This window comes from Rhynchophorus ferrugineus, unplaced genomic scaffold, assembly GCF_030347505.1.
Source record: "Rhynchophorus ferrugineus isolate W39M unplaced genomic scaffold, kcgeb_rfMv2 rfM6, whole genome shotgun sequence".
NCBI lineage: Eukaryota > Metazoa > Arthropoda > Insecta > Coleoptera > Curculionidae > Rhynchophorus > Rhynchophorus ferrugineus.
In genome coordinates, this window is record NW_027472585.1 from 2635305 (window position 1) to 2648682 (window position 13378).

At 29.3% G+C, this 13378-nt stretch overlaps 6 protein-coding genes across 6 annotated transcripts; 3 read left to right on the top strand and 3 right to left on the bottom strand.

Annotated features, from left to right (window-relative positions):
- The first annotated feature begins 4260 nt into the window (after positions 1 to 4260).
- Positions 4261 to 6927, top strand: LOC143198773 (mitochondrial import inner membrane translocase subunit Tim13). The gene is made up of 4 exons (XM_076408245.1): positions 4261 to 4368; positions 6350 to 6450; positions 6511 to 6579; positions 6633 to 6927. The coding sequence occupies exons 1-4, from the start codon at positions 4365 to 4367 to the stop codon at positions 6729 to 6731; spliced, it is 273 nt and encodes a 90-aa protein (XP_076264360.1). The 5' UTR covers positions 4261 to 4364; the 3' UTR covers positions 6732 to 6927.
- LOC143198769 (uncharacterized) lies at positions 5013 to 6123 on the bottom strand. The gene is made up of 2 exons (XM_076408241.1): positions 5605 to 6123; positions 5013 to 5461 (listed from the first exon to the last, which is right to left on the bottom strand). Exons 1-2 carry the CDS (start codon positions 6061 to 6063, stop codon positions 5129 to 5131), a joined length of 792 nt encoding a protein of 263 aa, XP_076264356.1. The 5' UTR covers positions 6064 to 6123; the 3' UTR covers positions 5013 to 5128.
- Positions 6928 to 6989: 62 nt separating the features above from the next.
- Positions 6990 to 9236, bottom strand: LOC143198767 (uncharacterized). The gene is made up of 3 exons (XM_076408238.1): positions 8947 to 9236; positions 8844 to 8891; positions 6990 to 8792 (listed from the first exon to the last, which is right to left on the bottom strand). The coding sequence occupies exons 1-3, from the start codon at positions 9028 to 9030 to the stop codon at positions 7458 to 7460; spliced, it is 1467 nt and encodes a 488-aa protein (XP_076264353.1). The 5' UTR covers positions 9031 to 9236; the 3' UTR covers positions 6990 to 7457.
- Positions 9237 to 9401: 165 nt separating this feature from the next.
- LOC143198774 (mitotic-spindle organizing protein 2B) lies at positions 9402 to 9972 on the bottom strand. The gene is made up of 2 exons (XM_076408246.1): positions 9833 to 9972; positions 9402 to 9681 (listed from the first exon to the last, which is right to left on the bottom strand). Exons 1-2 carry the CDS (start codon positions 9946 to 9948, stop codon positions 9540 to 9542), a joined length of 258 nt encoding a protein of 85 aa, XP_076264361.1. The 5' UTR covers positions 9949 to 9972; the 3' UTR covers positions 9402 to 9539.
- Positions 9973 to 10017: 45 nt separating this feature from the next.
- Tim23 (translocase of inner mitochondrial membrane 23) lies at positions 10018 to 11298 on the top strand. The gene is made up of 5 exons (XM_076408244.1): positions 10018 to 10157; positions 10221 to 10461; positions 10522 to 10691; positions 10745 to 10856; positions 11180 to 11298. Exons 1-5 carry the CDS (start codon positions 10088 to 10090, stop codon positions 11187 to 11189), a joined length of 603 nt encoding a protein of 200 aa, XP_076264359.1. The 5' UTR covers positions 10018 to 10087; the 3' UTR covers positions 11190 to 11298.
- Positions 11299 to 11486: 188 nt separating this feature from the next.
- On the top strand, positions 11487 to 13107 carry LOC143198770 (uncharacterized). Its single transcript, XM_076408242.1, has 4 exons — positions 11487 to 11595; positions 11647 to 11858; positions 11912 to 12062; positions 12115 to 13107. Exons 2-4 carry the CDS (start codon positions 11669 to 11671, stop codon positions 12527 to 12529), a joined length of 756 nt encoding a protein of 251 aa, XP_076264357.1. The 5' UTR covers positions 11487 to 11595; positions 11647 to 11668; the 3' UTR covers positions 12530 to 13107.
- Positions 13108 to 13378: the final 271 nt, after the last annotated feature.

Below are 13378 nucleotides of genomic sequence, written 5' to 3' on the forward strand. Positions count from 1 at the left end.
CATTTTCAACTATTTGGGCATAAGTTATGTCTGGTTGACTTGTTCTGGTGGGTAGATTGGCAGTAGTGGATTGTTTTTGTTGATGCCTTTTTCCCCTTAAGGCAGGATAGAGTTTCTGCTGTAGTTGCTTGTGAACTGCGCAACCCTTGTAGTTCGCTGGATGATTTCCGTTACAGTTAACACATTTCACTTTTTCATCGCGAACTTTACGAGTACAATCTCCTGTCTTATGTTCTCCTGCACATTTTACGCATCTATATGATTTGCGACAGTAAGTCTTTGTGTGCCCGTGCGCTTGACACCTTGTGCATTGTGGTATAATTCTTTTTATATGTGGTGGTTCGCATTTAATAATATTATTTTCCAATTTGGTGATTTCATACACCGCCTTATTGTTTCCATTAGGTTTTATGTCTATATAAAACATAGGCAGAGGTTTTTTTGTCGTGTGATGTCGTATATTGTGAATATTTACGACCTCGTGGCCTTTTTCAGCTAGTGCTACCTTGATGGTGTTAAAGTCCGTCCCGTGATGTAATCCTTTTAATACGAATTTAAATGTTCTCTCGGATTTTGGCCTGAATGTATGGTATTGGGTGTTTCTTTCATCTAATTCTTTTATAAGAACTTTAAAGTGATCCGCTTCGAACAATTGGATTTTAATTGTTTCATAGCTCACTGTTTTAATTGTGTAGTTCGTAGTAATGGTTTTTAATAAATCATGGATGTTTTTTATTATTCCTACCTTATAGACTGTTATTGGTGGTGGTTTGGGAACAACTTTTTCAGGGCTTGGTTGTATGTTCTCTTCAATTTCTTCCGACAGGTTGCTAAAACTGTTTTTTGTCTCTATCGGTTTCTGCAACCAATAGTCACTGATTCTTGTTTGTTTCCTCGCGATTTCTTCTTCTGGACTTCTCAATCGTTTTTTGTTAACGACTGTAGTCCATTCTGATGGTGGAGTTTGCGTTATTGCTGTTTGTTCTAATCTTATATCAAAGTGTGCAGGTGATTTGGTTGAATCGCTATTGTTTGCCATTTTTTAATTTTTAATATTTTATTTAATTTACTTCCAGAGGATAAAAAAAAATAAAATAAATACATTGTTTATTTCACGCACTTCATTTTTCACTTACGTTATTTTAGCACTAGTTTTTTACTATAAATACTATAAATGAATTTCAAAAGGACTGTTGTAAAATAAGATGAAATTATTTTAAACACTAATAAAAATGAGATGCAGTCCTTTTGTCTGGTCACGTAAACACGTATTCACTACACTTTAGGTCCACTATAACTGAAGTTAAAATATAGGAAAACGTATTGGTTAATTGGAAGAAATTCACAATTATTAGTACACAATAAATTGTTATTATGCAGGAAATTGTTGATACCTAAGTGGACATACCGAATTCAATTATATATGAAGACAATATGTAGGTTAGTCGCCAACGATTAGTAACTTTGTAAAAAAATAACAAAATGATTGATATTCAACATATCATGGTGGATAACTATAATTTCTGATTATATTTTATCAAATAAATTAGAAATCTCGACCCATATATGAAAGTAAATACATGTTTATGAATCTATTAATCAGATTTCATTAGATAAATACAATTATGTAAATAATTTTTTAATTTTTGGTTGTTTCTGACACACATCAATATTCTCGTAAAGCTCGTTTTTACTAAGACTAAGACTAATTTTAAGCTAATTTACTAAGCTTTAAAGTCCCTGCAGTCATCGTGAGTACGTATGTATATATGTATTAGTTTATTTTTAGAGTGATTTTACAAGATTCTTATTAAATTTCGTTCTTGCCTCTGTATAAATAAGTACAGAAAATATACACAGATACATTTGCAAGTACTAGGTTGATAAATAAATAAGTGTAGGGCCAATTTCAAGTTAACTCGTGTTAAATAAACAAAAGCAGATAAATATAAATGATAACGGCTACTTATATAATAAGTTTGTTAAGCTAATATAATTATGTATCATTTAATAGACAAAGTTAACAGCAAACAATGCAAAAAATAAGTGTATACATAAAAGTTATGGAAAACAGATTACAAAAGCTCTTATGTTCATGGCATTTTATAAAGAACATTCAAGCTAAATGGACAATAATAAATATGGAACTTGAATGAGAAAAATTATGAATGAAACAGACGAAACCAAACTCAAGCAACCGGTACATTTGTGTTTCATTATATTATTTAAATTAGGATGTCAAAGCTAATATGAACAAAGAGTCAAAGTGGACGTGGCAACATTGCGGTACATTGCATTTTAACGTCATAAATTTAAATGAGGTGAGTTCGCTATTTTAATGAGTTATTTTGCAAATACGTCATCTAAATTTGTGACGTAAAAGCGTCGCAATGTTGCCGCATGCATCACGTTAGACAAAAAGCAAAACACAGTAGAACCAAAATAAAACAACTATACTGGTTAGTCGGAAGATACTCTCAACTTGATCTAAAGTAAGGTAAGCCATTTTGGACCTATGGGGTGCAAATATGGGGTTGCACTAAAAATTCAAATCAACTAGTCATACAACGCTGTCAAAACAAGGTTCTTCGATTGATCACCAGTGCCTATCGCTATGTAACTAATGAAGAACTGCACGATGACCTGGAAATCAAATGGATTTGCGAAGAAAGAAGATTATTAAATCATACTAACGTGGAAGCAATACAACTGCTGGACAGCGCGCAGGATGTCAGGAGATTGAAACGAACAAAACCATACGAACTTATATAAAGTGTATACATTTAGTGTAAACTATAGCTATAAGTTAAAAATTAATAAATAATTATAATTTTATAAATGAGGAATATATACTAATGTATTTTCTCGCACTCGTCTTGCTTGTTAATTAATCCAAATACATAGGAAAAGTAGTAATAAATTAATTGTAAATTAAGATTGTACTAAGCGTATCTAATAAAGATGTTATAGAAAAAAATGTTGCCGCATGAATTCTGAGTTTTAATTCAGTTTGGCTTTGACAATCAACAAAATTCTAATCTAAATAAAATAACTGAACAAAAATGTTATCAAATATAATTTATTTTAACATTATAGTACATCTAAAAACTACAATTAATTATACAGCCAAAATAGTTTATTGGTTAGAGTTATAGCCTCTTGTTACTATTGCTTTCAATAGTTTTGCATACGTCTGACAACCAGACGACTTCGACAGGCTCATTCGTTTACGTGTTCGAACTAATCAAACAGCATCGTGTCTCTTTTAACTAGAATAAAATGAGAAAGAACATATTGTCCGATTCTGAAACGAATTTACAAATTGCGGCAATTTTGCGAATTACAAATTGCAATCGGAACATGCGCTTGCAGAGCACCAGTTCGCCACTTTCGAAGAAATTAGAAAATGGCTCGATGAATGGTTTTGCTCAAAGGACAAACAGTTTTTTTTTGGTATGGCATATTAGAAATTAGGAATAAAAATTATATAATATTCCAAATGTTATAACATCAACACAATTACTAGGATATGATAATTTTTAATTTTCAAGAATTTTGCTGTTTATAGTTTATTTGTTTTTATTTGTACTGTTGATATTTTGGTTATAAATGTAGTAATGGATAAAACATGAATTTGTGAATTTTATCAAAAAAGCTACTATAACACTTGCAATTTGAACAGGCATATGAGATGAAAAATGTACCAAAACATTTTAACTTAAGCCCCAACAGAAATATTAGGTTAGTTTGTAAATTCAAGATAATTTATTCTTTTTATATTATATTCTTCAAATATACGAATAATTTGCAAGAATTGGCAACGTTATAAATTTAATTCCTTGTGTGCATGCTATGATCCTCCAGAATTATACTTTTGTATGTCACGTTATCATCATAGAATATTATACTACTTCTACGGTTATCATATATGATTTCTTAAAATAAATACATTGTGAACGAATTTATTATTCGGACTTACTTTATGCTAACATAAAGTGATATCAATGTTACAAAAATATCAGTAATAACCATATTTATTGATGTGTGATCTCATGAACAACAAACTAAAACCCTTATGAATCTCACATCATGTTTAATAGAGCTTTTATGACAGGAAAGTCTAGCAGCAATCATAGTAACAATTTTAGTAGTTTGTTTTTTTTGCAGTAAACAATGTTATCGATTATTATTTAGTTAGCCGCAATACTATTATTATCTAAGCTTACGTACGAACAATAAATCAGTAATATTCGGATAAGATAGAATTTTTAAAGCCAGCGTACAAGTTGAGAAATTTACTTTGAATTAGACTCTGTAAGAAATACACAGCCTTAGACACGATTTATCGAGATAGTATAGCTTCCATGAGTAAGTATTACTAGAGATATTCTAATTTAAACCCAATTTGGAAAAAACAAAATGCCTTTTCCCTGTCTTATTATTATGTAAAAAAGCATTTTTCTAAGTCAAATTCATTTGAATTATTAATACTTGCTTACGTTAAAATAGTACAAAAAAAGTATTATTGAAATTATTCGATTATTGTGATAAAATGAACTCTATAAATCAACTAATTTCAGCTTATCCTACTTACGTGTCTTTATTTTGTTTATTATACTCATGATTTCATAATCCAAGATCAGGCATGATCAAATGATCATCCTTAATAGAGACGCCGATTTACTAAGTTCAGTTGAACATTATTAGAGTTAGATTTCAGTTAAAAGTTCTTATGCCCTTTATTCTATTTCCTAATTTCCAAGTTCTGTACAAATTCAAATTCAATCAATCAAATTGTCCTTAAATCATAAAAAAATCATAAAGATAATCATGAATAATTGTTAAGATGTCCATGAATCATGCCATTGAATGCGCAGTGGTTGGTTAAAAACTCTGAAATCAAGAGTGCCTGTGAAAAAAAGCAAACAAACAATATATAGGTTAAATGTATTATTACAATTACAAACAATCTATCTTACGGAAAGAAAACATTAATATTTTTAAATTAACAGTTACAATGAGCACTAGTTGGGCAACTTTATTAATCCCAAATAATTATCCTATAAAATCTCATAGAGAAAACAAAGGAAATTATAATTATCAACCTAATACTAAATGTAAATATTGTTCACAGAATACTTTCTAATATATTTTTCAAAATAATGGATATTTTATCTTGTACGAATTTTAATAGTTCATCGACCACTTGTTTTATTTGAAAATCTACACTTGCATTGTAATTCGTCCCTTGAAATGGAGAATTTTGTATAATATATTTCGTGGTATAAGCTAGGAACTCTAGATTTGATATATGAGCAGCAGTCAGTCCATCAAAATGTGCGTTCATTGAAAAATAAGTAGAAAAATACTTAAACCGCTTTAATAAAAGTTTTAAAACAGCATCTCTATAATTACCAAATATCGCGATCTCTATCAATATATCGCTGATAACACATTTTATCTGTAAATAAACATTATAAAAAAATACGTATACATTATAAATCATATAATACAAAAAATATCGAATATATTTTGTGCCACTATATGAACAGAAGATTTTTTATTTACATTTTTATATATATTTTAGCCTAATATCATACTAACCTTTATTTGTTGTGGTTGATCAACAGAAAAATTACATCTTGTTAATACTTGTAAAATATCAGATGCAAAAAATGTTACTGAATTTTTGAACAGCTTTGACTCCAACAAAATCGGGGAATCGCTAAAAGTATTGATTATCTCCTTGAATTCCATAAAATGAGTTAAAAGCGTATTTGCTGATTTGCTTTCGTCATAAATCATATTCATCAAATATAACAAACAAATATTAAACACATCTAGAATTAATGTGCTGGGATCTCCTTTGTCCAAAAGATGAGAGCGCAATATCGTTAGTACATCCCTAACGTTATAATGAGCTTGATCAATAATATCTTTTAATTCTTTTATATTTAAAGTGTCAAAAATCTCATTATCTGTTATACCCCCTTGAGCTTCATATTTCAATTTGTTTATTAAAATTGAAAGGAATTTAAGGAAATGTAAAACACCCTTAAACATTTCTCCATTTTCTACTAAAATCTTGTTATTTTCTTTTTCTGGCAACAAATTTAAATAATGAAAAATATTTTTCAAATTAGCCATAACTTCGTAAAGGATTAACTTTTTATGAATCGTACATGGATTTCAAAATTACAATACAAATGTATTGTAAAAAGTGACAATCATTAGACACTCCTGTCACTCACATAACCTTAAAAAATCTAACCTTCAAAGGTTCAAAGCACGACAATATCCAAATATCAATTTTTGTAAATTAAACCAGGTCATAATTCTAATTAAATAGATATGGATAATTTATCTAATTTAACTGGAGCCCAAAAAGATGAACTTATGGATCAAGTTAAGCAGCAAATTGCCGTTGCTAATGCACAAGAACTTTTAACTGTAAGGTTTATTTATTGATATTCGTTTTAATGCAGTTGATATTAATATCCTCTTTTATAGAAAATGACTGAAAAATGCTTTAAAAAATGTATATCAAAACCAGGAACATCCCTAGATAGCTCAGAACAAGTAAATATTTTCAATATCAGTACTGATATAAACCTGTATATAATGCTTTGTAGAAATGTGTAGCCATGTGTATGGATAGGTATATGGACTCCTGGAATCTTATTTCTAAAGCATATAGTATGCGACTTCAACGAGAAAGAAATAACATGTAGGTTTCAGGTCATTTGTACAAAATAAAGCTCAGTTTTATTTTAGTCCTTAATTGATAGTCCTTTTTATTGTTGAATATTTAGTTTGTACATAGGCGCTTTTTACTATTTGCCTATATGGTTTACATAAGGGTTAAATATCCTTGATATTATGTATCTATGGGTGTATTTAATAAAAATTATTTTAAAACTAGACAAATCATTTATTAATGGTTTAACCTATTCAATATCATATCAATATCAGGTAATAAAAAACAAAACAACATTTTATCTTATATATTAAAAATAATTTATATCAATACAAAAAAAGAACAATCACAAACAGTAGTAAAGCACACAAAAAAAAAAAAATAAAAAAAATAGTTAACGTCTAGTAAGTACTGACAAAAGGTTAAGGAATGTTAAACCAATTATGGCACATTTAAGGCAACATATTGATATGATTTTTATTTTCGGAAATAAATGAAAAATCACTAAAGAAACGCACAACTATATGCTTTAATATATTAGCCCTATTTCCAATATTATTTCATCCTCCCTCCACAAATTATAACAAGTTTCAAAAGTTTACAAGGCACATCCGTTCCAAAAGGATAAATTTAATTTTTAGGCACTTCTTTTTGTGAGCAAATAGTTAAAAAATATAATGAATGCCTATTCTAATAACAAGACTATTGAAATTTCCAACTAGTATGTTTCCTATATACACATACATCAAAAAAATCCTTTTTATTCCGATAATGAATGTTCTGTAAGTGAGGTGCCATTTTCAGCAGCCCTTGACTGTTTGAGTGATCTTAATTTCTCTGACAAAACGTTATCAGAATAATGTAAATCTTCCACAACAGAAGACATTGATGATTTAGTTGTATGATATGCTGCATTATTCTTGGAGTGCACAGAATGTACACTAGTATTTGTTAATGAAAGATCATTGCTGCTACATAAAAAATCTTCTTCATATTCAATTTCCATATCAAATATTTTATCCAAATCTTTAGAATTCGTTTTATCTTTGGATTCCTTATTATACAAAGATGGCAGTATAGCATTACTAATTTTAGTTTTATTACTCACGATCGTAGATAAATCAGATAAGCAATTACCTAAGGTCTTTGATCTTTGTGGTAAATTTTTTGATTTTTCACCTTCTACATTTAATTTTGCTGCATTATTTGCATCATTTAAACTAATATCACTAAGATTAATTTCAGGCACTGTACTGACTGTAAGCTCTGTCATCTTTAAACTTGTAAGGGTTGGAACTTCACTGTCTTCTGCAATGGAACTTGTATCTTCGTATGTATCATCCTCATGAGCATATTTTAAAAAATTATGTTGTAGAAGATTCTTACTACCTTTTGCCTCACTAAGACAATTAATTGGCAAAGAATTTAAATCTCTAACATCAAATGTTTCATTTAGATTATTGGTATTATTTGAATTCTTTCCACCATTGCTCAATTTTAAATTTTTTACAGTTTCCAAATTTAATATTTCTGTAGTTCTATTGAACTCTGGTTGATCACTACTCCCAGTCAAAACTTTTACAGAACTTCCCTCCACTTCTCCACTATTATCAGTAGTTTTTTTTTGACTAGTGCAATCACTATTATTAATAGGATTATTTTTATCTGAAATTGGTTCACTGTGATCTTCAGTTAATATATTATTTGAAGTTGCTTTAGATGAAGCATATTCTGAATCAGTCTTCTTATAACTGCTGTCCACATTAAAAGAATCTTCTTTATAGCTGCCATTAATATTATTGTCTACATTTAAATTGATATCTAAAACTTTATTTCTGGTTTGAGCAATTTTAAGAAGATGCTGTAATAAAGGAACTGTTGGTTCTTCAATATGTTCTAAACCTAAATCTTTTGCTATTTTCTGTCTACCTTCATAAATACTATCTAAATAAGATTCTGGTTCATATACTGAAATTGTAAATTGTAAATTGAAAAATTCTAGGAATTCACGAACCAAGCAAAACATTGTACGCCCTTCTGGTGTCTCTAAGTAAGATTGAACCCTTAAATTTTGTAGAGGTTGTTGTTTATTAAGCTAAAACATAGAATCATTAAAATAATATAATTGTATTGCAATTAAACTTACTTTTATATCTTCTTCTAAGGCCAGGAAAATACTGGCTCTTAATTCGGCCTAAAATAGCAGATCCTCGCATTATCTTATAAGATACAATATACGATAAACATACCCGAATTTTGGCCAAAGAGCCATTCTTCTCTAAAGTTTGTGAAACTAAATCCCTCAATTCGGTATCTTCTTCTACAGTTGACATTGTTATTGTTTTGCTAGGTTAATTATAAAAACCAAAATTTAAATGATGTAAATTAATACATCTCAAAATAAAATGCATAGAAATTATGTTACTTTTATCGAAATTAAAAACCACTTAAGATATTCTAACAGGTAAGATAAAATCCAACTACTTTTTCGGCTCGTTCGGATGCCCAGGTTTCTTACCTGACAACCAGCAGTTCTCAAAATTAATTATTAAATAAAATAATTATAAAAAATAATTATTTAGGAAAATTTAACAAAATATTTAATAGAAAATCATGGGGAAGCAGACATTTTTAATAATCTATTTTAAAATATAAATCACAAAAAATAAATAATTTAAATTAGACCGGGAGAAAAAAAAACGTATTAGCAGAAAATGAAAATGTATTGATGCAATGAAAATGTACTTGCAAATGAAAATGTATTGATTACATAGAATATTAATGATTATAACATTTAAATTAGATCAATTAATGTGACACACATCAGCAAATGCAAGAAGTCTTATTTTGGTCTAGAAACTGCCTTTTGTGATGAATGCGATCTTCTTACTCTATGTGGCTCAGACTTTTTCTTTTTAATTATCTTCAGGACGTTAAATACAGCATCCGGACTTACTCCCATATTTAGCAATTGAACCAAATTCCTAAAACATTTTTTTAATCACTGGAAATACTACCAAATACGTATTTTTATTCATTGATATCCACGTGACCTCGGCAAACCAATACAATTTAAAATATATTTGACGAATGACAATAACAACAGAAAATATCGGAAATATTTATTTGGTTTACCTAAAAAGATCTTTATCCATATGAATACCAGCTAGTTCAGCTAAATATAACAGTTCATCTTGATGCGGTCGTAACTGATCCATTATTTGAAAATTATCTATTATTTTCGACGGCATTAATATAACCTTTTAGTGTTTTCAGATTTTGATAATACTATCTGGAATGTCAAATGTCACTTGTCACAAAAGGCCTTTCTGTTTGTACTCTCTTCACGATATAATTCTAAATTAAACGATTTTTGTAGAAATTCTTAAGATGTCTTTGAACGATAATAACGATGTATATTCCGAAAACAGTACTTATAGAGCACCAAGTAGTCTGACAGGTATATTCCTCTCGATAAAATTGATTTTTAATATAAGTTCTAACCTTACATAATGTGTTAAAGGGCAATTTAAACCGTTCTCTTCACCTTACTTAAACTTCGATCCCGGATATATTCCCCAAACACAACCAGAATTTATATTTCTGGACGGAGCTAGTAAACAGAGAGGTAGATTTGAGCTAGCCTTTGGGCAGATAGGTGGTTCATGCATGATAGGAGCTGCTTTGGGTGGTGCTTCAGGATTTTATAATGGTTTAAAAGCAACTACATTAGCTGGACAAACAGGAAAACTCCGTAGAACGCAGTAAGTTATATGTTCCTATTGTTATGCTCACATTCTTTATCACAACTTTTATTCACTTAGGTTAATTAATCATATAATGAAAAAAGGCAGTGCTACAGCTAATACTTTTGGTTCTGTAGCAGTAATTTATTCAGCATTTGGAGTAATCTTATCGTGGGCTCGAGGTACAGATGATGATCTTAATACTATAGCAGCAGCAACAGCAACTGGGCTGTTATATAAATCTACAGGTTAGTGTTATTTTTTCTTTTTATTATATTTTTTATCTTTCATGTTGTTTTAGCGGGTCTAAGAACTTGTGGTATAGGTGGTGCAATAGGACTAGGGGCTTCTCTCATTTATGCACTTTGGAATAACAAAGATAGAATATCAAATCTAGGCCAGTATAATCCAGCGTAAGCAGTGTTATATTATAGAATCTGTAAATTAAGTTAAACATTTTAAATATGCAATTGAACTGCATATTTTAAATAATGAAGATCTGTTTAAAGCTAATTGTCACTGGATAGCTTAATCAGATTCCGAATGAAAGATGTGATTTTAGTTGGGAATGTCCTCTTGAATTATATAGACTGATCCCTACTATGTCTTTTATTGTAACATGTGCTGTGATCTCTGATTTTATGTAAAACATGAGAGTCTTCTATTAAAGCATTGTTTTCTTTTTATTGTGTGTTCATTTAAATCCAGGGACTTATTTATTTTTTTATTTTGACAGGCAAAGGTAAAAACGGCTTGAAGAAGTACCTGTTGTTGAAGCAAAAGTCAGTAAACATCCTATTGTACATATTTGTTACTTATCTAAGATGTATCGATTCAATAAATTATTTTTTGGGATTTGTCTATCAATTTTTGATAATATTTACGAGATTATTGTATAAAAATGCATTCAAAAATTATAATATTTATATAATTCCCAATACACGTATAAATACTTGATAAAATCTGTGACTAATATCGATGTGTATATGTAAGTCTACCTTCATGTTTACCTATAGCATATAATGGCAACCAATTATACAATACTCAGATTAGGGGTGATTAAGACCTCTTTGTGGGCGAAACTTGACACATGACTTAAGTTGTTTTGGTTATACCAGTCTTTTGTAAACAAACGATGTAAACTTGTAACAGGTGTTTCATATTTTTTACTGTTTTTTTCTTTTTAACAAGACTGTGCTATAGTGAATAAAACAAGAAGATAAAGATGACGGATCAGCTTGGAATTGAAAAACGATTAGCAATCTCGTATGCATTTTGTACTATTATGGGAATTATAGCAAGTGTTAGTACAGGTATTGTCTGGAGTCATTGGTATCGTACTTTAGATAAATGTGGTATTGGACGGAACTGCAGTTGTATCTTATATGGCCAAAATACTCTGTCGACATTTTTAGGTAATATGTGATCCTCTAACAAAGCAAAATACAAGATGTTTATATTATTACAGGTGGTGGTCAAGCTCCATGTATCTGGGTAACATTTGGTCCTCTTTTATATGCCTTCTTTTCTCTATGTATGACGTGTTTTCATGGTTATAGAGTTTTGTTCACAACAAAATCACCAAAAATGAGAACAAGAAGAACCATGTTAGCTACTATGTAAATACAATATGTATAAATTGTCTTCATATCTAAGTTAAATTTATTTTAGGCATGGGTCATCAGTTCAAGTGGAAACAATTGCTCAAGAAGATATCAGTTCACTGTATAGGTGTTTTTGGATCACTATATCAGTGTTTACATCATTTTTTTTTGTGTATGCTCTAATACACTTTTCTATATATCTTGATGGATATTATACGACTTGCAATCAATACAGAATAGTCTTACAAAAACTATTGCGTATGCATGGAACTGCATTACCAGTAGTACATGGCAGGCTTCATTGTCAGTCAATTTTTGATTTTATGGATTACATGCAACTTGACAATGATGTTGCTTTTCGTAATGGTTTCATCAATACAGGACTGGCTTTAATTATAGGCTTAATATCCTCTTTTGTTGGATGCATACTATTTTTGTCTGCTAGCATTTTAAACATTATAATGGCAAAAAGACATGATTAATTACCATTAACTATACATTTGATTTATTCATAATAATTTAGATTACATTGCCATGAAGTACTTATATTACTGAGTAAATCTTATTCAGTAATATGTTTAAGTGACAAATATATATTAGATATTTGAGAGCATTTAATTTTAATTCTTAAAACGAACTGTGAAACTTAACATTTATCACACATCCTCAATTATTTTTTCAAACCATTTTATGTAGTAGTACAATGTTTTGTTACCACTTTTAAATCTATGACCAGACCAAAAGTTATGGGTTTAACTATGTTTTTTTTTATGTCGGAATATGACTTAATTTTTTAATCATCATAGGCAACTAAGTAGTATATTTGGGTAGATGTCATAGCTGTACCTGAAATATATTTTTCTTTTTAAACGACAGCGAAACCAATCTTTTCATTTCGCCATAGTATTATGACAGTACAAATTTAATTCCAATGTATTTTAAGATATATACATAAGTGCAATTAATAAAATATATTGCTAATAAGAAACAGTAGGGTATGCCATATTTTTTATAAATAACAGCTTTATGTGTTTATTTTTAATAAATTGTATTTGTTATATACATGAATTTTAATGTTGACCCCTCAATTTTTATGTTCCAATTAGTTATCCCAGATTTTCAACAATTTAATAAATTGTGTTGTAAATCGTCTTCATTGTTATAAAAGTTAACAATTTTTACAGATTCAATTTTCAGGGAAAGAACAAGTATTATTAGAATATTGTTTATTATATTTTACCAAATAGAGTGGATCTGAACTGGACCAATTTCTATTACCTTAGCCTTCCTGGCGGCAAATAAAACAACTGCCCTTAACCAGCCTGGTTACT